Source organism: Bos indicus x Bos taurus, chromosome X (genome assembly GCF_003369695.1).
Source record: "Bos indicus x Bos taurus breed Angus x Brahman F1 hybrid chromosome X, Bos_hybrid_MaternalHap_v2.0, whole genome shotgun sequence".
NCBI lineage: Eukaryota > Metazoa > Chordata > Mammalia > Artiodactyla > Bovidae > Bos > Bos indicus x Bos taurus.
This window is the reverse complement of record NC_040105.1, coordinates 58,832,149-58,857,931: the sequence shown is the minus strand read 5'-3', so window position 1 is coordinate 58,857,931 and position 25,783 is coordinate 58,832,149. Positions and strand designations below refer to the sequence as shown.

Below are 25,783 nucleotides of genomic sequence, written 5' to 3'. Positions count from 1 at the left end.
TCTAGGTTCCTTCCATGCTCTAGCTGTTGTAAATAGTGCTGCAATGAACAATGGGATACATGTGTCTTTTTCAATTTTGCTTTCCTCAGGGTATATGCCTAGGAGTGTGATTGCTGGGTCATATGGTGGTTTTATTCCTAATGCTTTAAGGAATCTCCATACCATCTTCCATAGTGGCTGTATCAATTTACATTCCCACCAACAGTACAAGAGCATTCCCTTTTCTCCACACTCTCTCCAGCATTTATTGTTTGTTGAAATTTTGATGAGGGCCATTCTGAATGGTCGGAGAAGGCAATGGCACCCTACTCCAGTACTCTTGCCTGGAAAATTCCATGGACGGAGGAGCCTGTTGGGCTGCAGTCCATGGGGTCGCTAAGAGTCAGACACGGCTAAGCGGCTTCACTTTCACTTTTCACTTTCATGCATTGGAGAAGGAACTGGCAACCCACTCCAGGATTCTTGCCTGGAGAATCCCAGGGACGGGGGAGCCTGGTGAGCTGCTGTCTATGGGGTTGCACAGAGTCAGACACAACTGAAGCAACTTAGCAGTAGCAGCATTCTGAATGGTGTGAGGTGGTATCTCATAGTTTTGATTTGCATTTCTCTAATAATGAGTGATGTTGAGCATCTTTTCATGTGTTTGTTAGCCATCTGTATGTCTTCATTGGAGAAATGTCTGTTTAGGTCTTTTCCCCACTTTTTGATTGGGTTGTTTGTTTTCCTGGTATTGAGTTGTATGAGCTGCTTGGATATTTTGGAAATTAATCCTTTGTCAGTGGCTTCATTTGCTATTATTTTCTTCTATTCTGAGGGTTTTCTTTCACCTTGTTATAGTTTCCTTTGCTGTGCAAAAGCTTTTAAGTTTAATCAGGTCCCACTTGTTTACTTTTGTTTTTATTTCCATTACTCTAGGAGGTGGGTCACAGAGGATCTTGCTTTGATTTATGTCATCGAGTGTTCTGCCTATGTTTTCCTCTTAGAGTTTTATAGTTTCTGGTCTTACATTTAGGTCTTTAATCCATTTTGAGATTATCTTTTTGTATGGTGTTAAGAAGTGTTCCAATTTCATTCTTTTACATATAGCTGTCCAGATTTCCCAGCCCCATTTACTGAAGATGCTGTCTTTGCCCCATTGTATATTCTTGCCTCCTTTGTCAAAAATAAGGTATCCATAGATGCATGGGTTTATCTCTGGGCTTTCTATCTTGTACCATTGATTTTTTGTGTGTGCCAGTACCATACTGTATTGATGACTGTAGCTTTGTAGTATTACCTGAAGTCAAGAAGATTGATTCCTCCAGCTCCATTCTTCTTTCTGAAGACTGCTTTGGCTGTTAGGGGTCTTTTGTGTTTCCATATGAATTGTGAAATTTTTTTGTTCTAGTTCTGTGAAAAATGCCCTTGTTAATTTAATATGTATCACATTGAATCTATAGATTGTGTTTGGTAGTATAATTATTTGCATAACATTGATTCTTCCTACCCAGGAACGTGGAATATCTCTCCATCTGTTTATGCTATCTTTGATTTCTTTCATTAAGTTGAGTTCAGTTTAGTTCAGTCACTCAGTCGTGTCCGACTCTTTGCCACCCCATGAATTGCAGCACGCCAGGCCTCCCTGTCCATCACCAACTCCCGAAGTTCACCCAGACTCATGTCCATCGAGTCAGTGATGCCATCCAGCCATCTCATCCTCTGTCGTCCCCTTCTCCTCCTGCCCTCAATCCCTCCCAGCATCAGAGTCTTTTCCAATGAGTCAACTCTTTGCGTGAGGTGGCCAAAGTACTGGAGTTTCAGCTTTAGCATCAGTCCTTCCAAAGAACACCCAGGACTGATCTCCTTTAGAATGGACTGGTTGGATCTCCTTGCAGTCCAAGGGACTCTCAAGAGTCTTCTCCAATACCACAGTTCAAAAGCACCAATTCTTCGGCGCTTAGCCTTCTTCACAGTCCAACTCTCACATCCATACATGACCATGGGAAAAACCATAGCCTTGACTAGATGGACCTTTGTTGGCAAAGTAATGTCTCTGCTTTTCAATATGCTATCTAGGTTGGTCATAACTTTTCTTCCAAGGAGTAAGCATCTTTTAATTTCATGGCTGCACTCACCATCTGCAGTGATTTTGGAGCACAAAAAATAAAATCTGACACTGTTTCCCCATTTATTTCCCATGAAGTGATGGGAACAGATGCCATGATCTTTGTTTTCTGAATGTTGAGCTTTAAGCCAACTTTTTCACTCTCCACTTTCACTTTCATCAAGAGGCTTTTTAGTTCCTCTTCGTTTTCTACCATAAGGGTGGTGTCATCTGCATATCTGAGGTTATTGGTATTTCTCCCGGCAATCTTGATTCCAGCTTGTGTTTCTTCCAGTCCAGCGTTTCTCATGATGTATTCTGCATATAAGTTAAATAAGCAGGGTGACAATTTACAGCCTTGACGTACTCCTTTTCCTATTTGGAACCAGTCTGTTGTTCCATGTCCAGTTCTAACTCTTGCTTCCTGACCTGCATACAGATTTCTCAAGAGGCAGATCAGGTGGTCTGGTATTCCCATCTCTTTCAGAATTTCCCACAGTTTATTGTGATCCACACAGTCAAAGGCTTTGGCATAGTCAATAAAGAAGAAATAGATGTTTTTCTGGAACTCTCTGGCTTTTTCCATGATCCAGCAGATGTTGGCAATTTGATCTCTGGTTCCTCTGCCTTTTCTAAAACCAGCTTGAACATCAGGAAGTTCACGGTTCACGTATTGTTGAAGCCTGGCTTGGAGAATTTTGAGCATTACTTTACTAGCATGTGAGATGAGTGCAATTGTGTGATAGTTTGAGCATTCTTTGGCATTGCCTTTCTTTGGGATTGGAATGAAAACTGACCTTTTCCAGTCCTGTGGCCACTGCTGAGTTTTCCAAATTTGCTGGCATATTGAGTGCAGCACTTTCACAGCATCTTCTTTCAGGATTTGAAATAGCACAACTGGAATTCCATCACCTCCACTAGCTTTGTTTGTAGTGATGCTTCCTAAGGCCCACTTGACTTCACATTCCAGGATGTCTGGCTCTAGGTCAGTGATCACACCATCGTGATTATCTGGGTCATGAAGATCTTTTTTGTACAGTTCTTCTGTGTATTCTTGCCACCTCTTCTTAATATCTTCTGCTTCTGTTAGGTCCATACCATTTCTGTCTTTTATCGAGCCCATCTTTGCATGAAATGTTCCCTTGGTATCTCTAATTTTCTTGAAGAAATGTCTAGTCTTTCCCATTCTGTTGTTTTCCTCTATTTCTTTGCATTGATCGCTGAGGAAGGCTTTCTTATCTCTTCTTGCTATTCTTTGGAACTCTGCATTCAGATGCTTATATCTTTCCTTTTCTCCTTTGCTTTTTGCTTCTATTCTTTTCACAGCTATTTGTAAGGTCTCCCCAGACAGCCATTTTGCTTTTTTGCTTTTCTTTTCCATGGGGATGGTCTTGATCCCTGTCTCCTGTACAATGTCACGAACCTCATTCCATTGTTCATCAGGCACTCTATCTATCAGATCTAGGCCCTTAAATCTATTTCTCACCTCCACTGTATAATCAAAAGGGATTTGATTTAGGTCATACCTGAATGGTCTAGTGTTTTTCCCTACTTTCTTCGATTTAAGTCTGAATTTGGTAATAAGGAGTTCATCATCTGAGCCACAATCAGCTCCTGGTCTTGTTTTTGCTGACTGTATAGAGCTTCTCCATCTTTGGCTGCAAAGAATATAATCAATCTGATTTCAGTGTTGACCATCTGGTGATGTCCATGTGTAGAGTCTTCTCTTGTGTTGTTGGAAGAGGGTTTTGCTATGACCAGTGCATTTTCTTGGCAAAACTCTATTAGTCTTTGCCCTGCTTCATTCCGTATTCCAAGGCCAAATTTGCCTGTTACTCCAGGTGTTTCTTGACTTCCTACTTTTGCATTCCAGTCCCCTATAACTCCCAGTATGGTTGATTTTCTTTGAAGATGGGGCCTCTAAGGAAATAATTAAAGTTAAATGAGGTCATAAAGGTGGGACCCTGGTCTGACAGGATTAGTACTCTTATAAGAAGAGACATCAGAAAGCTTACCCTGCACTCACCCAGGAAAGACCATGTAAGGATAATTCAAAAAGGCAACCATCCAAAAGACAAAAAGAGAGGTCTCTCCAGAAACCAACCCCAATGGCACCTTGATTTTGTACTTCCCAGCCTCCCAAATTGTGAAAAATAAATTTCTGTTTAACTTAACCAGACTGTATTATTTTCTTATGGCAGCCAGCCTTAGTCTACTCAGGCCATTATAACAAGATACCATAGACTGGGTGGCTTAAACAACAGAGATTTATTTTGCACAGTTTTGGAGGCTGGGAGGTACAAGATCAAAGTGCCAGCAGATGCAGTGTCTGGTGTCAGAGATAAATACTGCTGGACATTAGTTAAAGCAATGAAAACAGATCTTGTTCAGTGACTCCTGACAGGGGAAACAGCTGAGTTCCATTCCAATTTGTGCAGAGGTGATTTAGGCCATTTAAGAGAGAATGAGGGATGGGGGAAGAGCAGGGCCTCAGTAGAGTCAGAAAAGTGAAAAATTACAAAGTTGGTCCTTGTAAATGAGAATAGGCCAGCCATGTTTGTTAGCTGGCAGTTTAGAAGTTAAGATCTTATCTTCCCACAGAGACTGGTAAACAGAGGCCCTGTCCTTCCTAATAATTACATTTCATAGCAATGGCTCTCAGGTCCTTGAGAAAGACACTTCTAGTAAGGAATACAGTCACAGTTGTAAGCCTGTTTCAGTAAATGTTCTAAGAAAGGGAGGTCAGGGGCCTGTCATCAGATATTGGCTAGAACAAATAGTAAATGTTCATGCAGGGTTGAGCTTTTCTTGGGCAGGCATTTTAATAGGACATAGCCTTGTGCTACTAGAAGCCTTGCTAGAGTTTGGTCAAGTTTCTTAGTGCAAGGATTTGAATGGGCTTGCAGCGTGCCAAGAGTTCTGTATTTCTCACTGGTGAAAGCCCTCTTCCTGCTTGTAGTTAGCTGCCATCTTCCTGTATACTCACATGCCCTTCTTTTCCTCAGTGCCTGCCTGCATCTCTTCTTATAAGGGCATTAATCCCATCCTGAGGGCTCCTCCTTCATGACCTCCTCTAAACCTAATTGGGCTTCCCTCATAGCTCAGTCCGTAAAGAATCCGCCTGCAATGCAGGAGACCTGGGTTCGATTCCTGGGCCAGGAATATCCCCTGGAGAAGGACATGGCAATCCACTCTAGTATTCTTGCCTGGAAAGTCCAATGGACAGAGGAGCCTGGCAGGCTACAGTCCATGGGGTCACAAGAGTTGGACAGGACTTAGTGACTAAACCATCAAACAAACCTAATTACCTCCAAAGTCCCCACCTCCAAATACCATTAGAGCTTCAAGGCATGAATTTTGAGACAACACATTCAGTCCATAATACAGCCCAAGCCTAAAACAGCAGCTCAGTATTTTTGAAGTTAAGAATAGATTTTCTTTCTGCATTTGCAACAAGTCTTAACTACACTAGTGATATAGTACTAGTTATATTATAATTAATATAGTTGAAATTTCTGTATGTTAAATACTGTATGTTTATAATATATCATAAATCATTTCCCATGCCAAAAAAATAGCTGAATTCCTTTAAGAAGTATTAACTGTTTTATTTTTTATCTTTATCCAAACAGTGGTTTGTTTCCTACTTAATTCTGAGATAAATATGCTTGCAGACTTTTGAACTTGCTATCTGTGTCTTACACAAAGATAATTTGTCCAGAATCTTGAAGCCCAAATCAATTCCCCAGGAAAATACACACAAACTTTTACCTAAAAATTTTAAGCAGTTTCTGGTACAGTGAGAGTAACCATACTGAAGCTTGAAGATTTCCCCTTGCTCATTGAGTTTGAGGCCTTGGTAGAGACAGGCCAACTCCTGGGCTCTTTTTTTAAAAAGCAAAAACACCTGTTGGTGGCACTCTAGATCTTCTCATTCCCACTGTGGGAGGTGGACTGGTGCCAAGAGACAAGCTGAAGACTAGAGAGTGCTTTTTATCCTGCTTAAGGTCTAAAGCAGAACAACTTCAACCACTCTTGCATGTTGCCGACTAGATCAATATCCTATTATCCTGCTCCATGACCACATTCCCACCCCTTTCCACTGTTTGTGTTTTTGTTCTTTTGTCTTCATCATTCTTGACAGAAAGTTACCTAATTTTTAGATCCCCGCCCCCCACAGAAAAAAAAAAAAAAACCTATTTTGGGCTTTGCTGATATTTTCTACTGTATATTTGATTTCTAAATCAGTAGTCTCATATTATTTTTATCTATTTTCCTTCTACAGAAAGTCAGTTTATTGTACTTTTTATTGTCTAATTTCTTAGGATGGACATTTAATGCATTAATTTGAGAGTTTTTATTGTGGCTATTTAAAATCCATTTTTGGTGTATTCCATAGATGGTTTTTTAATATTTAATCCTAAATATTTTAGGTTATCGATTATTAAAAATAGAGACTTTCTTTACGATCTAGTACTAGTACATGAAAACGAAGATCATGGCATCTGGTCCCATCATTTCATGGGAAATAGACGGGGAAACAGTGGAAACAGTGTCAGACTTTATTTTTTGGGCTCCAAAATCACTGCAGATGGTGACTGCAGCCATGAAATTAAAAGACGCTTACTCCTTGGAAGAAAAGTTATGACCAACCTAGATAGCATATTGAAAAGCAGAGACATTACTTTGCCAACAAAGGTCCATCTAGTCAAGGCTATGGTTTTTCCTGTGGTCATGTATGGATGTGAGAGTTGGACTGTGAAGAAAGCTAAGTGCTGAAGAATTGATGCTTTTTAACTGTGGTGTTGGAGAAGAGTCTTGAGAGTCCCTTGGACTGCAAGGAGGTCCAACCAGTCCATTCTAAAGGAAATCAGTCCTGGGTGTTCTTTGGAAGGACTGATGCTAAAGCTGAAACTCTAGTACTTTGGCCACCTCATGCGAAGAGTTGACTCATTGGAAAAGACTCTGATGCTGGGAGGGATTGGGGGCAGGAGGAAAAGGGGACAACAGAGGATGAGATGGCTGGATGGCATCACTGACTTGATGGACGTGAGTCTGAGTGAACTCCAGGAGTCGGTGATGGACAGGGAGGCCTGGCGTGCTGCCATTCATGGGGTCGCAAACAGTCGGACACAACTGAGCGACTGATCTGATCTAAATCACTATCAAAGTTAATCACCACCCATTTTTCTTAGCCCTTCACCAGCACAGGGTTTTTACCTGAATTTGCTCCCAAGGAAATCTAGACCAGCAGTCTGAGTCCCAGCAGGTGTAGGGGAAGCCTTGTTGTCTCAAGATTTGGGAGGGGGAGAAGCGAGAGCAGAAATCTGAGTTTCCTTTTCTGTTTTATCTTTCACACCCACCACAAGGGTTTTGCATCATTTCCCCTTTTCTTAGTGTTTTTCTTACTTGATCCATTTGAGATTGATCTTGGGCAGTTGGGAGCCAACAATTATGCTAGTTCAGTATCTTGGTAGAGACCAAACTGGAGCACTGTACCTTTATATATATGCGTCACATGTAAAATCCTAGAAATGGAATTGTTTGAACATCCCTTCCCACTTTAAACGTGTTTTGCCTCTTGTATTTTCTTCTTTTTTTTTTTTTTTCTTTTTGGTGTGTGACAGCGTGCTGAGCTATGCAAAATCACTTCAGTCATGTCCAACTCTTTGTGATTCCGCAGGCTGTAGCCTACCAGCATCCTTTGTCCATGGGATTCTCCAGGCAAGAATACTGGAGTGGTTTGCCATTGCCTTCTCCAGGGATCTTCCCCGCCCAGGGATCAAACCCGTGTCTCTTATGTCTCCTGCATTGCAGGCATTTTCTTTATGACTAGCGCTACCTGTACCACCAATATCCAATCACATAAACCAGAGCAGTGTTTTTTCAAACCTTGGGTGGGTTAATAGAAAATATTAGGGATTTAACACAAAATAAGTGTAAGTGTTATTTTGTGAAACTTTAATTTCATTGGTATGTGTATACAAATATTCATATATATGTGTACTGGGCTGTGCAGGATAATGTTCTAATGTGGATTGTAGTCAAAAAGATTGAAAAAGCAGACTAGAGAGCTAGGTATCATGTTTGACTCATCCTTCTGCCTTACCTCCTACAGCCACTGAATTACTAATTCTGCTGATTCTACTTCCTCAATTTCTCAAATTCATCCTATCTTCCTCTTCCCTGCTAACCACTGATCTAGTTCCAGCCCTTTCTGGATGACTGAAACCGTCTCTCCAATCCCTTATACAGTGGAAGTGAGAAATATATTTAAGGGACTAGGTCTGATAGGCAGAGTGCCAGATGAACTATGGACGGAGGTTCGTGACATTGTACAGGAGACGGGGATCAAGACCATCCCCAAGAAAAAGAAATGCAAAAAAGCAAAATGGCTGTCTCAGGAGGCCTTACAAATAGCTGTGAAAAGAACAGAAGCAAAAAGCAAAGGAGAAAAGGAAGATATATACCCATTTGAATGCAGAGTTCCAAAGAATAGCAAGGAGAGATAAGAAAGATTTCCTCATCGATCAATGCAAAGAAATAGAGGAAAAAAATAGAATGGGAAAGACTAGAGATCTCTTCAAGAAAATTAGAGATACCAAGGGAACATTTCATGCAAAGATGGGCTCAATAAAGTATAGAAATGGTATGGACCTAACAGAAGCAGAAGATATTAAGAAGAGGTGGCAAGAATACACAGAAGAACTGTACAAAAAAGATCTTCATGACCCAGATAATCACAATGGTGTGATCACTGACCTAGAGCCAGACATCCTGGAATGTGAAGTCAAGTGGGCCTTAGAAAGCATCACTACAAACAAAGCTAGGGGAGGTGATGGAATTCCAGTTGAGCTATTTCAAATCCTGAAAGATGATGCTGTGAAAGTGCTGCACTCAATATGTCAGCAAATTTGGAACACTCAGCAGTAGCCACAGGACTGAAAAAGGTCAGTTTTCATTCAATCCCTAAGAAAGGCAATGCCAAAGAATGCTCAACCTACTGCACAATTGCACTCATCTCACACGCTAGCAAAGTAATGCTCAAAATTCTCCAAGCCAGGCTTCAGCAATATGTGAACTGTGAACTTCCAGATGTTCAAGCTGGTTTTAGAAAAGGCAGAGGAACCAGAGATCAAATTGCCAACATCTGCTGGATCATGGAAAAAGCTAGAGAGTTCCAGAAAAACATCTATTTCTGCTTTATTGACTATACCAAAGCCTTTGACTGTGTGGATCACAATAAACTATGGAAAATTCTGAAACAGATAGGAATACCAGACCACCTGACCTGCCTCTTGAGAAATCTGTATGCAGGTCAGGAAGCAAGAGTTAGAACTGGACATGGAACAACAGACTGGTTCCAAATAGGAAAATGAGTACGTCAAAGCTGCATATTGTCACCCTGCTTATTAACTTATATGCAGAGTACATCATGAGAAATGCTGGGCTGGAGGAAGCACAAGCTGGAATCAAGATTGTTGGGAGAAATATCAATAACCTCAGATATGCAGATGACACCACCCTTATAGCAGAAAGTGAAGAAGAACTAAAGAGCCTTTTGATGAAAGTGAAAGAGGAGAGTGAAAAAGTTGGCTTAAAAATCAACATTCAGAAAACTAAGATCATGGCATTTGTTCCCATCACTTCATGGCAAATAGATGGGGAAACAGTGGAAACAGTAGCTGACTTTATTTTTTGGGCTCCAAAATGACTGCAGATGATGATTGTAGCCATGAAATTAAAAGACGCTTACTCCTTGGAAGGAAAGTTATGACCAACCTAGATGGCATATTAAAAAGCAGAGACATTAGTTTATGAACAAAGGTCCGTTTAGTCAAGGCTATGGTTTTTCCAGTAGTCATGTATGGATGTGAGAGTTGGACTATAAAGAAAGCTGAGTGCCGAAGAATTGATGCTTTTGAACTGTGGTGCTGGAGAAGACTCTTTTTTTTTTTTTTAATTTTAATTTTAATTTTTTTTAAATTTTATTTTATTTTTAAACTTTACATAATTGTATTAGTTTCGCCAAACATCAAAATGAGTCCATCACAGGTATACATGTGCTCCCCAACCTGAACCCTCCTCCCTCCTCCCTCCCCACACCATCCCCCCGGGTCGTCCCAGTGCACTAGCCCCAAGCATCCAGCATCATGCATTGAACCTGGACTGGCATCTCGTTTCATACATGATATTTTACATGTTTCAATGCCATTCTTGAGAGTCCCTCAGACTGCAAGGAGATCCAACAGGTCCATCCTAAAGGAGATCCGTCCTGGGTGTTCATTGGAAGGACTGATGTTGAAGCTGAAACTCCAGTACTTTGGCCACCTGATGTGAAGAGTTGACTCATTTGAAAAGACCCTGATGCTGGGAAAGATTGAGGGCAGGACGAGAAGGGGACAACAGAGGATGAAGTGGTTGGATGGCATTACTGACTCAATGGACATGAGTTTGGGTAAACTCCAGGAGTTGGTGATGGACAGGGAGGCCTGGTGTGCTGCAGTTCATGGGTTCTCAGAGTCGGACACGACTGAGTGACTGAACTGAAACTGAACTGAACTCAAATCCCCATGCCATTTGTCTTTATTCTTACCAAATAATCGTCCTAAAATGTAAATTTTGCTTATTTATTTCCTTCTGTGGTACCCTACTGCCCATAGATCACTTCCAAGTTTCATAATATGGCCCCTGCCTGTCTCTCTAGCTTTATTTGCTCCCATTGCAGTATCACTGGTAACACCAAACCACTTTCCATTTTCCTCACCCTCCCTGAAGAGTTTTATTTTGTTTCATTTCTTTCGTTTTTGCCTGATAAGGGAAGGGAGATCCTTTACTACCATCCCTTTTACCTGGTGAACTTCAGCTTATTCATTCTCACTTTGAATAGGAAGTCTTATACCCCTACCTTCCCTACCCCTGGTGTTGCTTCTCTGTACTTCCAGAATATTGTGGGCATCTCTCATTACCCAGCCACATTATTTTATTGGTTTTTCCCCCCAAATTCAGATGTCCAATTTATTTATTTATTTTTAACTTTTTATTTTGTATTGGAGTATAACCAATTAATGATGCTGTGATAGTTTCAGGTGAACAGCAAAGGGACTCAGCCATACATATATATGTATCCTTTCACCCCCAGACGCCCCTAACATCAGCCAGGTTGTTTTAAAATTATTTGTTTAGTTGGTGTTCAGTTCTTTCATGGAAAAAATCTGGCCATATTCATTTTAGTGCTTAAAACAATGTCTGGCTCTAATTGGGTGTTCAGATGACTGAAAAGGTGAGTGACTGAAGATCTTGAAAGTTAAAGTGCTTTTTTCATTCATGTTGCTTATAGGTGACCAAATTGAGGCTAGAAAAGAGGCCTCTTTTGTTGCCTCATGCTACAGACCAATATTTCTTCTAGTACATTGTGTAAAACCAGATGAGTACAACATTTATTGTGTAATACTGAATAAGTCACTTTAAGCTAGTTTGCGTATGATTAAGATGATTAAATTATTCCTTTGTAAATAATGAAGTTTTTGATGTACTATACCTATGGGAGCCTGTTTCTGGTACATGAATAGTTTTGCTTGAAATTTAATATTCACAAAGAGGTAAGACAGTGCAAGTAGATTTCAAAGTAATTTGGAGAAATCAAAATGGTCCTTTAATGACTATATTTTGAGAGGTCAGCTAAAATTTAAAAGATAATGTGACAGATTCCAGGTATACTGTTTAAAAGATTCTGTGGGTTTTAGTTTAAAATACCTAAAGCTAGAAATGGTGAAATTTGGGGGAAAAAAACTTACATTGTAGGAGTAGCTTAATAAATGTTTGAATCAAATTTGTAGATACAAATTCTAACATACAGTGACTCTTATGCCTTCACGTTCTTCCATTTTCTGTAGCACGTTGCAGAAATCAGTTGGGGTTTAGAAAGTAAGACCCCAGGCATCAGTTTATAGAAGAAAAGAGAAGCATATTCCAATCTGGGCGTATTTCCAAATTCAGAAGTTTTAAAGAAACAGTTTTTTTTTTTTTAAGTGAAGCATCAGAAAAAGAAAAGGGTCAAAGCTGAAATATTACTTAATATCATCCAATATGCTGTGTGTATGTATGAGAATTTCCCCAGTTGTTTCTAAAAATTACTTTTACAGTTGATATATTGAAACAGGATCCAGCAGTGTCCACACATTGTTTGGTTGGTATGTCCTTGAGCCTTTCTTTATCTATAACAGTTTCCTCTCCCTTTTCCCTCCCATGCCTTTTATTTATTTATTAAAAAAATGTTGTCATGTTTATTTTCTCACTATGTTGCAAAGTCATTAAGAGTTGGAATATATTATTTTATCATTAAAAATTGTTCCTTCCCTTTTAGGCACCATCTAGGGCTCTGAAAATCTTTCAAGTGAATGTCAAATGAAGTAGGTCTTCTGGGAATCCTAGCTGAGATCCCGAGAACTAGGAAGGCCACTTTCTTCATAAGTCCTACCCAGTTTAGGGCATCATAAAAGGCTCTGCGGCTCTTAGTCTCCCCACTGTATCCACTAGGTTAGCCAGAACCTACCAGTTTGAGATACAGGTAGATGTGCCTGACTGCCCCACCAAGAGATTGGACTGATTGGCCTCCTTCCATGGTTTCAATGACTAGAACCCAAAAGTAGCTTTCTACTTTGGGGACTGGGTACTCAGCTTATGTAAGCTTACTGGAACCTTGTGTAGGAAACTGCCAGGTCTGGTTATAAGAAAAGTTCGTGCCATCACCCCCACGCACATCAACCAGACATGTCTCCCAGGAAGCAGGTGTCCTGGAGGCAGAGTATGTCAGGGCTCTACAATCTGTCTGTGTGGTTATTTGTGATCTTTTTTCTTTCCCTGTATTTATGAGGCTCCTGAAGGAGCCAGGAGTGTGTAGACCCCAGCTGGGGAGAGTAAAGGTGACTGATTCCAGTTTTCTGTGTGTCCTTAGCTCTGTACTTGCTTGTATCCCTGCTGGCAAAGAAAGCAGGCCTCTCCGTGTCCACGATCCCAGGCTTTCCACTTGTGTATTCCAAGGCTGGCAAACCTTGGAGCCTCTGGGCTCTGACACTAGACAGTGATCATTAGCTGGCTTGAGTCTCTGTTCTGGCATTTAAAAAAAAATTGTTCCTGACACCTAATAGACAATGTTTGCTGAATAATGTTAATAATACTGAAGGTCTGTGTTTTGTTCCTACAGGTTGATCTGAAAGACTACATGTTCAGTGGACTGAAGGATGTAACAGTAGGTCGCTTACCTGGGAAAGTGGCAGGACAACAATTTCTCATTCAAGACTGTGAGAACTGTAACATCTATATTTTTGATCATTCTGCTACCGTTACTATTGATGACTGTACTAATTGTGTCATTTTTCTGGGACCCGTGAAAGGCAGCGTGTTTTTCCGGAATTGCAGAGATTGTAAGTGCGCATTAGCCTGCCAACAGTTTCGTGTGCGGGACTGTAGAAAGCTGGAAGTCTTCTTGTGCTGCGCCACTCAGCCCATTATTGAGTCTTCCACGAATATCAAGTTTAGCTGTTTTCAATGGTATTACCCTGAATTAGCTTTCCAGTTCAAAGATGCTGGGCTCAGTATCTTCAATAATACCTGGAGTAGCATTCATGACTTTACACCTGTGTCAGGAGAACACAACTGGAGCCTTCTTCCAGAAGATGCTGTCGTTCAGGACCATGTTCCTCTACCTACTACCGAAGAGCTCAAAGCTGTCCGCGTTTCCACAGAAGCGAGTAGAAGTATCGTTCCAGTGTCCCGGGGTCAGAGACAGAAGAGCAGTGATGAGTCATGCTTAGTGGTATTATTTGCTGGTGATTATACTATAGCAAATGCCAGAAAACTAATTGATGAGGTAAGGAGAAGAGAGAGAACCAAAACAGACATACATCTATATAGGAACAAACCACTTCCTGGAGAATATCCATTCTTTTCAAATTGGCTATTAGAAATACAGGCAATCCTTAAATTATAGTCCTCTGCCCACTATGGATTTATCTGAAGTTAGGCCTCAAATACTTTCCCAAAGAAACTTTAAAAACATAATTCAATTCTGGAAGCATCCATTAAGCACTCATTATGTGGAAGTTACTGTTACCATATTTCATTGATTATAGGATATGTCTTTATTTTCCAGTTTTGCTTCTCAGAAATGCGTCTTACAATTGATGGAAGTTTAGAGCTGATGAAATGTAATATATGCTGTGAGGAGAGATACACAAACAAAATTATCTGCCCTCAAATAATTTCCATTCTTTATCACAGTAGTACTACAAAGTGAAGCATGACCTTTTATAATTACTTACTGGGGAAATTTATCTGGAGTTTTTAATTGTTTAGGGTGTGAGAAAGACATTTAGGAATTCAACTTTTGGAGCTTGTTTTGACTGTGAGAGCAACCTCCACATTACTTTCCTTACTTCCCTTTGCCCTATTGCCATGAAGAAGAAGTTAGTGTGATAGAATGAGGTGGCAGCTGGGACGCCAGAGGTTGTAGGCTCATGATCAGGGGCTTTTAGTGCATTCAGGAATAGAGAAGGGTTCTTTGGGTAGCAACTTTCACTTGAGAAATAAGTGGGGATCTGGAGGTTAGGGATTCCAGAAGTAGTAGTTCTTGGTTGGTGGATGCTCCAATGGGGAGGCAGCAATAGGAAGTATTGATTATCCATTAATCAAGCTTTCTTCAGAAAGTCTCTTTGAATTTGAAAATCAAACTTCCAGAAATGGAGAGGTGAACGGAAAACTCTTTTTGAATGGATTTTTTTAAAGTTGTAACACTTCTGTCAAAAAGAATGGTTTTAGGGGAAAAAAAAACTACAAGTGACTGCTTCTCTGTAGTTTATACATTCCACAATGTAGAAAGCCCATGTCTGAAATCTTCAAAGTATATCTGAGGTCCAGTTTTCCAAACAACTGAAGCCAAGTATAATCTTAAGAATTTGATATTTTCTTTTTGATTATGCCAATCTGATAAACATGTGCTGTGGATCTGGTGAGATGTAGAAAAAGTGCTCTGGCCTTTGAGCTGTCTAATCACATGTTAATCCAATATCTGAGGTAAACATTTTCATTATACTGTATGGTGATTTTTTTTTAAAAATCTACATACATTTTTCAAAAGAAGTAATTATTCAGGTTAAACTCCTTTTTGGTTGATAGTTCAAAGAGAACATAAAGAATGTATAATATGTTTAAAGAAAAAAAGCCATCGAAGCAAACACTGTCATTCTTCATGAGTCATCAGACATTCTTAACCTTTTAACTTGGTATCTGATATGTGAAATGACAGGTTGTGTGCACTTGAAAGTAACCTGACCAGGAAGATTTGTGTTCTTTATATAGCCTTCTGGATTACAGAATAACTGAAATAAAAATGCAACAATAACAAAAATTAAAATGATGACAATAATAATAATAGCTAACATTTATATAGTGTTTATTGTATAATATTTAAGTGAATTAACTCACTTAATTCAGAATAACCTATGAAATAGGTGCCATTGTTCCTCTTTATACAGATAAGAAATTGAGTCACAGAGAAAGTAAGTAACCAGCAAGAGGTCACTCGCTGGTAAGTAGCAGAGCCATGATTTAAATCCAGGGAGTTTGGCTTTGTAGACCATAGTCTTAACCCTTAAGCATGATACTGTTATGCTGCCTCAGAGGTAAAGGAAAGTTGATAAATGCCTGGTGGAGTAGAAATGTGACCAAAAGTGTGTGAAAGCAAAGCAGATACTACCCTCTAGCCTAGAAGGAAGAACCATGGAACTTTTTGGCTAGAGTTATCCTAACTAATTCTGAAATCACAGAATAAAGAGAACAAAAAGAAGAAAATACCAAGTACATGTGAACAGGGTATCACAACATGCTGAAAGACCAATGACTTACATATTAAGAGAGAGGTTACATAGTTTTTTTAGAAAAAAAAATGAAGCTAGAGTTCCCTGGAAAATATGTGTAGAAGCTAGTTAGTGCTGAGACGGAAAAAATAAAATGAGTCTTTCCATATCATAACACAAATGTCTTAAAACAGCTTAGACTAAAACTGTGATTGCTGTCTCTGGTTTTGTTAAACCGTAGGAGTAACACAGAATTTTTTTCATACTGTTTTTATAAATTAAAGCTATTGTAATAGTTTTTTGAGATAGAAAGTATAAAACTTGGAGAGAGTAGGAAGTCTAGAAAAACTGGGTAAACCAGAAAACACATTCCATAGGAGTCAAGAGAAATTCTCATTGTTCAGTCGCTCAGTCATGTCCAACTCTTTGGGACCCCATGGACTGCAGCACACCAGGCTTCCCTGTCCTTCACCATCTCCCAGAGTTTGCTCAAATTCATGTCCATTGAGTCAGTGATGCCATCCAACCATCTCATCCTCTGTCATCCAAGATGGTTGGATGGCGTCACTGGAGCCTCAATTTTCTCATCTAAAAATCAGATTTCCTGCTGGCTCTTAACTGCATCACAGATATGCATAGGATAAATTAAAGTAAAAGTAGTTTGAGTTGTTTGGAAGTAACCACGTGCATACGTGCTCAGTCATGTCCGACTCTTTGTGACCCATAGACTGTAACCCACCAGACTCCTCTGTCCATGAAATTGTCCAGACAAGAACACTGGAGTGGGTTGCCATTTATTCCTTTAGGGGATCTTCCAACCCAGGGATCGAACCCACGTCTCCTACTTCTGCATTGGCAGGCGAGTTCTTTACGACTGCACCATCTGGGAAGTAAAGTATTGGATAATTTAAGTTGGGTAGTTACTGCTACTTTCAAGTCTTTAAAAGTAGAATTTTCATGAAACAGTTTCTTCACATGTCTGCAGTGAAACATCAAACTAGATATACTAGTTTCATAGTTCATTATTTGTTTTTAGGTAATGGTATTTTGAATTAATCATCTTAGTTTTTGTCAGTTTATGTGTCTGACTATAAAATGAGAGGTAATGAGCAGTCTAGGGAATTAGAAACAGATGTCGGATTGTTTCTGATATTTTAAGTAACTTTGCAGTCATCGTCTGGCAGTGATGTTTATGTAATTTTCTTCTACTTTTTTAATGGGTGTTTCTTTTTATTTCTGAGGCAGCATTGAGGGCTCTGAAAAAGGATTTGAGTTTGAATCCAATTTGATGAAATAGTATGGGATAATGTAGCCATAGAATGAAATACTATCAAACATTAAAACTGATTTTATAGTAGAATAGTTGGAAAATGTTTACAACTAAGTGAAAATTTGTAGAATATTATGTATCTGATTTTTTTAAGTAGATAAGTCTGGAAAGTTATATATGCTAAAATGTTAATAGTTGTGGTTCTTCTTAGGAAGTGGATTAAGATCAGGGTTTTCTTTTTTTGTTTTTAGTTCTATGGATTTTACATAAAACCTGTATTATTTCTGTAATGGAACAAAAACTGGAAGGGTAAAAGGAAGTATACCAGGACTTCCCTGATGAAGTGGTCCAGTGGTTAAGACTCTGAGTTTCCACTTCAGGGGGCATGGGTTTGATCCCTGGTTAGGGAACTTTTAAGATCCCACAGGCCATGTGGCATGGCCCAGAAAAGAAGGTGTACCTATTATAGCAGTGACATCCTTGAGTAGTGGCAGTTTGGTCAATATTTCTTTGTTTCTGTTTTTTTCTTAATATTCTATATTGAGCTTATTTGTTACTTTTATGATTAAAATTTTCAATAGGCTTTAATTGGCTGAGTCACTTTGCATTTTTTAAAAATCTATTTATTTTTAATTGAAGGATAATTGCTTTACAGAATTTTGTTGTTTTCTGTCAAACCTCAATGAGAATCAGCCATAGGTATACATATATCCCCTCCCTTTTGAACCTTCCTCCCATCTCCCTCCCCATCCCACCCCAGTAAGTTGATACAGAACCCCATTTGAGTTTCCTGAGACATACAGCAAATTCCCATTGACTATCTATTTTACATATGGTAATGTAAGTTTCCATGTTACTCTCTCCATAATTTTGCATTTTAAAAAACTATTTTCATAATTATCTTAAAAATTAATGTGTACTCATTTTATATATGACTGAACAGTCCTATTCCTAAATATTTGCCCAAGATGGATGAAAATTATTATCACACAATAAATTGTGTTTGCATGTTTAAAAAAATATGTACTTACTGTAAAGAACTATAGAAATAGAGTAGAAATAAGCTTTTTATGCTGAACCTTGAATTATCTTTGTAGGAATAGTTTTTAATTTATTTAGTCTGTAATCACATTTGAGCAAACCCAGGGAGATAGTTAAGGACAAGGAAGCCTGGCGTGCTGCAGTCCATGGGCTTGCAAACATGGTTATGACTTAGCAACTGAACAACAGCAGTCAGATTACTTGGATTCAAATCACAGCTCTGTCACTTAATAGTTGTGTGATCACGGGCAGATGTCTTACCCACTCTGTGCTTTAATTTCTCATCTGTAAAATGAGAGTAATAATAGTATCTGTCTTGTAAGAGGGTTAAACATGTTATACATATAGAATACATAAAACTGCCTGGCACATAGTAAGTGCTCCATAAACATAATCTATCATTGTTGTGCTAGACTATGTAAATTTGAATCATGGTTTTTAAAATTAACATTATTATATAAGCTTCCCCCATTATTATTTGTTATATTTAATGAACTATGGTATTTTATCATGTGAACATACCATAATTTACTTAACCATTCTCCTCTCATTGGACATTTGCGCTATCACCAAACTAAAGCTTATATTTGTTAGTTTCAGTCAAAAAAAATTTTAAATAATGCTTAAAATTTTGAGGGCTAATTTATGTTTCTTTGGCTCTTAATTGTAACAGTAAGCATAGCAGTACTCATTCTTAACCAGAACCATGCATCTGGAAGGAAGAATCTTGTGTATGTGAAAACTTGTTACAGTAAACACCCTGAATTACAGTTCTAACTAAAATGAAAATCAGAGTGCTGTGTTGCATTTTATATAGAAAAATTGTAGAATAGGAAAACATTGTTTTAGCCTCAGGTCATTTTAAAATCTGAATGAAATTTTATTTCCCACAGATGGTTGCTAAAGGCTTTTTCCTAGTTCAGACAAAGGAGGTGTCAATGAAAGCCGAAGATGCTCAAAGGGTTTTTCATGAAAAAGCACCTGACTTCCTTCCTCTTTTGAACAAAGGTACCTTCTGGATAATTGGTATATTTTTTGTGGTTATTCTTTTAAACTGCTGATTTGACTTACTCTTGCCTTTAGTATTTCTCTTAAATTGTCTTCTCTTTGTCATTTGTTTTATGTTTTTCCTGTTACCATTCAGAAATGTCAAAATTTCACATCATTCAAAATGCCATATATAATTAACTAGACATTAGTGAAGTGAAAGGTGAAAGTGTTAGTCGCTAAGTCATGTCTCTTTGACCCCATGGACTATGGCCTGCCAGGCTCCTCTGTCCATGGAATTCTCCAGGCAAGAATAGTGGAATGGGTTGCCATTCCCTTCTCCAGGGGTCTTCCCTACCCAAGGATCGAACCTGGGTCTTCCACATTACAGACAGATTCTTTACCATCTAAGCCACCAGGGAAGCCCCAAAGACAAATGGAAGGGACCTCATACATGTAAAGCACATGCTTTACCACTGATCTGCAACCCCCACCCTGCAACTAGACACTACGCATTAGGTTTTTTCCTTCCCCTGTTCTATCATCTTATTTCTTGAAAGTCACATTTTATTATTATGTATTTTATCATCTTTAATTATTATTTTATTATTGTTGTATTATTATACTATAGTGAGTGATCATTTCCTTCTCCCTGCCAGTTATAAAGGACTTGATAAGGATTCTTTCTGCCTTCAGTGAGTGTGCTTTGACAGTACTGGAAAAGAAATAAGAAATATAAATCAAAGGGCATACCATTCTGTGTACTTAACATGATTGATTAAGTTTCTATGCATAATTAGAATTGTTTTCCCCAGTGGGCAAATGCCACCAGTAAATTTCAGACGCTGGAAATATGTCTACAAACAGAGGAACTAGAGTTCATGTGTACTTCTGAAGTGTTGCTGTTTGTCTCCATGTATTTGAAGGTGTCCTGATTCTAGAAGACAGAGTTCATCCGTCAGAGCAGGGATGTTGTTTGCTGAAGGCTCATCAGGCTTTTCTTGACTGGCCTGAGCAAAATATATAATAATACATAATGATGATTGGATATATCCTGGAAAGGGGGCACATCTGCATTCATATGCTCTTTATGTATAAATAAGTTAAAATAAACTGCAAAAAGCTATAGGAAAATATTGGAGGATTGTTAGGATAATCTTAATAACTAATGCTGGGTGTGATGCAGTCCTTAAGTATTAATACAATATATTTTATATACTTTTGTGATTCCTCTGGTAGTACCATAGACTGTCTCTAACCAGTGTATGAATCTATCCTAGATTATATATAGGAAATTATGACCTGGCTCCTTTGATGCAGCCTTATTGATACAGGAACATTCTGATGGAACCTGGAAAATAAATCTTTAAACCCTTAGCAGCTTTAAGAAAATTCAATCAAATAATAAGTGTAATAGACATATAAAAGTGTGAGGATTAGGGATGAAGTGGGCATATGAATAGACCTAAATTAATGATTTATATGCTTGTGTAATGTTAGTGAAGTGGTTTCATAGAATTGCTCTAACACAACCATAGTATGTGTTTTTAAGTCACATAACATTCCACATGGAAGAAGTGTTCTGTTCCTGCAAAAAGTAGAACTCAAACTAATGGACAGATGTTTTAAGAATTTCAGCAAAGCAATATATAAACAGCTTTTAAAATCAGAGATGTCCATAGGAAGTAGTCAGAGACTAATGAGGCCATGTCAAAAGGTCACAGGAGTCAGTTTAAAGGAATCTCAAGGAATTTCCACTGGTCAAATTTGGGACAATTTGAGCATCAAAAGCATGATGAAGTAGGGAGTATAGGTTCAATCCCTGTTTAGGAAACTAAGATCCCACATGCCATGTGGTGTGGCCCCCCCCCCAAAAAAAACCACAATAATGAAGGGAATTGATTTAACAACATCAGAAATCCATGCATCCATAGTGGTAATAAAAAAGAGGAGAGAGGAAATTGGCACTGGAACCATAGACCAGCATACCCAGTCATCTTGGAATCTATCTAACTGTATGGTCCTCACAGATATCATGAATGACTGCTAGATATTCCCATGATCCAGAAGCTTCCTATGTATGTGTTAGTCACTCAGTCGTGTCCAACTCTTTGTGACCCCATGGACTGTAACCCACCAGGCTCCTCTCTCCATGGAATTCTCCAGGCAAGAACACTGGAGTGGGTTGCCATTCCCTTCTCCAGGGGATCTTTCCAAGTCAGGGATTGAACCTGGGTCTCCTGCATTGCAGGCAGATTCTTTACCATGTGAGCCACCAGGAAAGCACTCTTCCATTAGCTTGAAATGACCAGTTCTCCAGGACCCCAAATGGTCTCACAGTAATAATCAGTTTCTCATCTAGGTAATCACAAACAAATCATCTGTTTAAAATTTGTTTTTATAGTCTGAGGAATATCTCTATAAAATTCATCAGCCCATGCTTTTTATCTAATTTGTAAAATCAATAGTATTCAATATATTCAGTTAATAAATGTGCATTAAGCACCTGGAGAAGGGAATGGCAACTCCAGTATTCTTGCCTGGAGAATTCCATGGACAGAGGAGCCTGGCGGGCTACAGCCCATGGGGTCACAAAAAGTCAGACACAACTGAGCGAATAACACACACACACACAAGCATCAAACAAAAGGGTGGGCAGGGAGAGAGGGAATAAGGAAAGCTCTTCTGTTCTTTACAGAATACTGTGGGCTAATAAACATAGAAGGAATGATAGACTTCAGAAATCACTATTTTCCAAACCCTGATGTAATAATTAACTCAAAGGTTATCAATGAATGCTAAAACTATTGGGGTAAAAGTTGATGAGAAGTAGGATACACACATTCTAATTCAAATGGAAAGTGTGCCTTTACATCAGGGTACTTAGCATCAGTGATGGCAGAGCAACCTGGCATTGTATTTCTCCTGATGTGATGGTAATAATATACAACATCATGTGTGAAGTATTCTTGCCAAAAATATTTTGCCTGAATCTAATTGAGCCAAGATTTAGCTTCTAGTTTATAGAGAATAAAGGAAATCTGGAGACATGTTAAATGACACCATGAGGGAACAATGAGACAAATCAAAAATGGAAGACATTTTACAAGGCAATTGGCAAGGACTCTGCAGACAACACCCTTGGATAAAAACAATGGGGGACTGTTCTGGATTAAACGAAACCTATATGCAGGTAAGGAAGCAACAATTAGAACTGGACATGGAACAACAGACGGGTTCCAAATAGGAAAAGGAGTACATCAAGGCTGTATATTGTCACCTTGCTTATTTAACTTATATGCAGAGTACATCATGAGAAACGCTGGGCTGGATGAAGCACAAGCTGGAATCAAGATTGCCGGGAGAAATATCAATAACCTCAGATATGCAGATGACACCACCCTTATGGCAGAAAGGGAAGAGGAACTGAAGGGCTTCTTGATGAAAGTGAAAGAGCAGAGTGAAAAAGTTGACTTAAAGCTCAACATTCAGAAAACGAAGATTATGGCAGCTGGTCCCATCACTTCATGGCAGATAGATGGGGAAACAGTGGAAACAGTGTCAGATTTTATTTTTGGGGGCTCCAAAATCACTGCAGATGGTGATTGCAGCCATGTATTTAAAAGACGCTTACTCCTTGGAAGGAAAGTTATGACCAACCTAGATAGCATATTGAAAAGCAGAGATATTACTTTGCCAACAAAGGTCAATCTAGTCAAGGCTATGGTTTTTCCAGTAGTCACGTATGGTTGTGAGAGTTGGACTGTGAAGAAAGCTGAGCGCTGAAGAATTGATGTTTTTGAACTGTGGTGTTGGAGAAGACTCTTTGAGAGTCCCCTGGACTGCAAGGAGATCCAACCAGTCCATCCTAAAGGAGATCAGTCCTGGGTGTTCATTGGAAGGACTGATGCTAAAGCTGAAACTCCAATACTTTGGCCACCTGATGCAAAGAGTTGACTCATTGGAAAAGACTCTGATGCTGGGAAGGATTGGGGGCAGGAGGAGAAGGGGACGACAGAGGATGAGATGGCTGGATGGCATCACCAACTCGATGGACATGAGTTTGAGTGAACTCTGGGAGTTGGTGATGGACAGGGAGAGCTGGCGTGCTGTGATTCATGGGGTCGCAAAGAATCAGACACGACTGAGCAACTGAACTGAACGGAACAACTAAATGAAAGGAATGAACCTTAATTGGATTTTAGATTAGGGTGGGGTGAACTCTAAAGTTTTAAAAGTCATTTTGGGGACAACTGGGGAATTTTGAAGATGATATTATGGAATTATTGTTGTAGCCTTAAGTATGATAATAGTATTGTGGTCATTTATATAGGAGATGCATGCTAAAGTGTTATGATATCTACTATTTTCAAATGGCTCAGCAATGCAAAGTGTGTGTTTGTGCATGTCTGTGTGCATGTGTGTGTATGTGTATAGTGTGTGGCAAAGCAAATGTGGCCAAATGTTAGCATTTGATGGGTATAGGTGAAGAGCAAGGGCTTCCCAGGTGGTGATAGTGATAAAGAACTTGCCTGCCAATTCAGGAGAGGTAAGAGACGTGAGTTCTACCCTGGATCAGGAAGATCCCCTGGAGGAGGGCATGGCAACCCACTCCAGTATTCTTTCCTTGAGAATCCCACGGACAGAGGAGCCTGGTAGGCTATGGTCCATAGGGTTGCAAAGAGTTGGACACGACTGAAGCGACTTAACATGAATGCAAGCGAAGAGCAAATGGATGTTTGTCATTCTTCCAACTTTTCTATAATATCTGGAATTTTTCAAAATAAAAGTTGGGCAAAAGTTTTAAGCTGCCAGTAGTGCATTGATTGACATGGAATAATGAACAGGCTGTCCGTGGAGATATTCCTGTAGGTATTGGAGGCATTGGGTCTTTATGTAAAAGTGGCCATCAGACATTCTAAGGAGAGTTTTTCAACCTCACCAGTATTTGATATTTTTAGATAATTCTTTGCTGTGATGGGTTGTTGTGTACATTATAGGATGTTTAGCAACATCCTTGGCCTCTACTGACTAGATGCCAGTAGCACACTGCCCCAATTATGGCAACCAAAAACGTTTCCAGACATTGCCAAATGCCCCTTCGGGGGCTAAATTGCCCCCAGTTGCAAACCACTGTTCTGAGAGGGGAGGGGAGTGGACTTACCCTTTGGAAAATTTGCTTTTATTTCAAATAGTTTTTATTTTAGAGTCTCTAAATTTTCATCATCATTTAAAGTAGTCACAGTTATTTCCTTTCTATTAATGAAGCTATTTGACAGCTTAATGAGGGAATTCATTGTGTTTTTTCATCCTGAGAATCTTTCGAATGACTGATTCTCAGAACTGCCTGGGGTACTATTAAAGATTTAAATTTCCAACTCCCACTTCAGGACTGATTCAAATATCTCTGAGATATTCCCTTGGCATCTGCATTTTACAAAGTTCCCCATATGGTTCTGATGATTAGTCAGATTTGGGTTCCTTTGTTTTAAAGGATCATTCATTCATTTATTCAGCAAACATAGATGAGATATGAGAAGTAGTAAAGGAAGAATCAGATAATGTAGGGCCATGTGAGCCACTGTAGAGACTTTGGCTTCTAGTTTGAGATGAAAATCTACTAGACATTTCTATTTTTTTAAATAAACTTATATTGGAATAATTTTAGACTTTCAGAAAAGTTACAAAGGTAGTACAGAGAGTTTTACTACTTATGTTCCTCTTATGTTGACATAAGCATGGTACATTTGTCAAAACTTTACATTGGTAAAATACTCTTTATTCAAACTATAAACCTTATTCAGATTTCACTGGGTTTTTTTTCACTTATGTCCTTTTTCTGTTCCAGAATTTAATCCAAGATCCCACATTGCACTTAGTCACCATATCTCCTTAATCTCTTCTAATCTATAACAGTTCCTGAGTCTTTCCTTGTTTTTCATAACCTTGAAATATTTGAACAGTACTGGTAAATTATTGTAGAATGTCCCTCGATTTGTGTGTGTCTTAGTGTTTTCTCTGGTTATACTGGGGTTTTGAGTTTTGGAGGAGAGGTGAAGTGCCTTTCTCATCACATCACATCCCATCACACCACACCGTAGGGCACGTGATAGCAACATAACTTAACACTGGTGATGTTGCCCTTAGTGACTTGGTTCAGGTGGTATCTGCCAGGTTTCTTAAACACTGTAAAGTTCCTTTTTCCCCCTTTCTATACTCTTTGGAAGTTCTTTCTATTTTTTTTTGGAATTTGAATCTCTAAGAACAGTCTACACTCAAGAAGAAGGAATTAAGCATCACCTCCTAGAGAGAGGAGTATCTACATACATTATTTGGAATTCTATATGAAAGATTTGTCCCTTCTCTCCCATTTATTTATTCAGTCATTTATGTCTGTCAGTAGGGACTCACAGATATGTATTTTATTCTTTGGGTTATAGTCCAATACTGTCAAATTGTTCCAATTTTACTCTTTGGGAGCTCTTTTAGGTTAATTCCTCTGTCTCTTTGACATGCCTTTTATTTCCTTTTTTGGCATTATTGTGT

General features: G+C 39.0%; 1 protein-coding gene across 1 annotated transcript in view; it reads left to right on the top strand.

Annotated features, from left to right (window-relative positions):
- Nucleotides 1-25,783, top strand: part of RP2 (RP2, ARL3 GTPase activating protein) — a 46,295-nt gene that overhangs the window by 5,037 nt on the left and 15,475 nt on the right. Inside the window, exons 2-3 of the mRNA XM_027533999.1 lie at nt 13,290-13,955; nt 19,144-19,258. Coding sequence (XP_027389800.1) covers nt 13,290-13,955; nt 19,144-19,258 — 781 coding nt within the window. The remainder of the gene's footprint in view (nt 1-13,289; nt 13,956-19,143; nt 19,259-25,783) is intronic.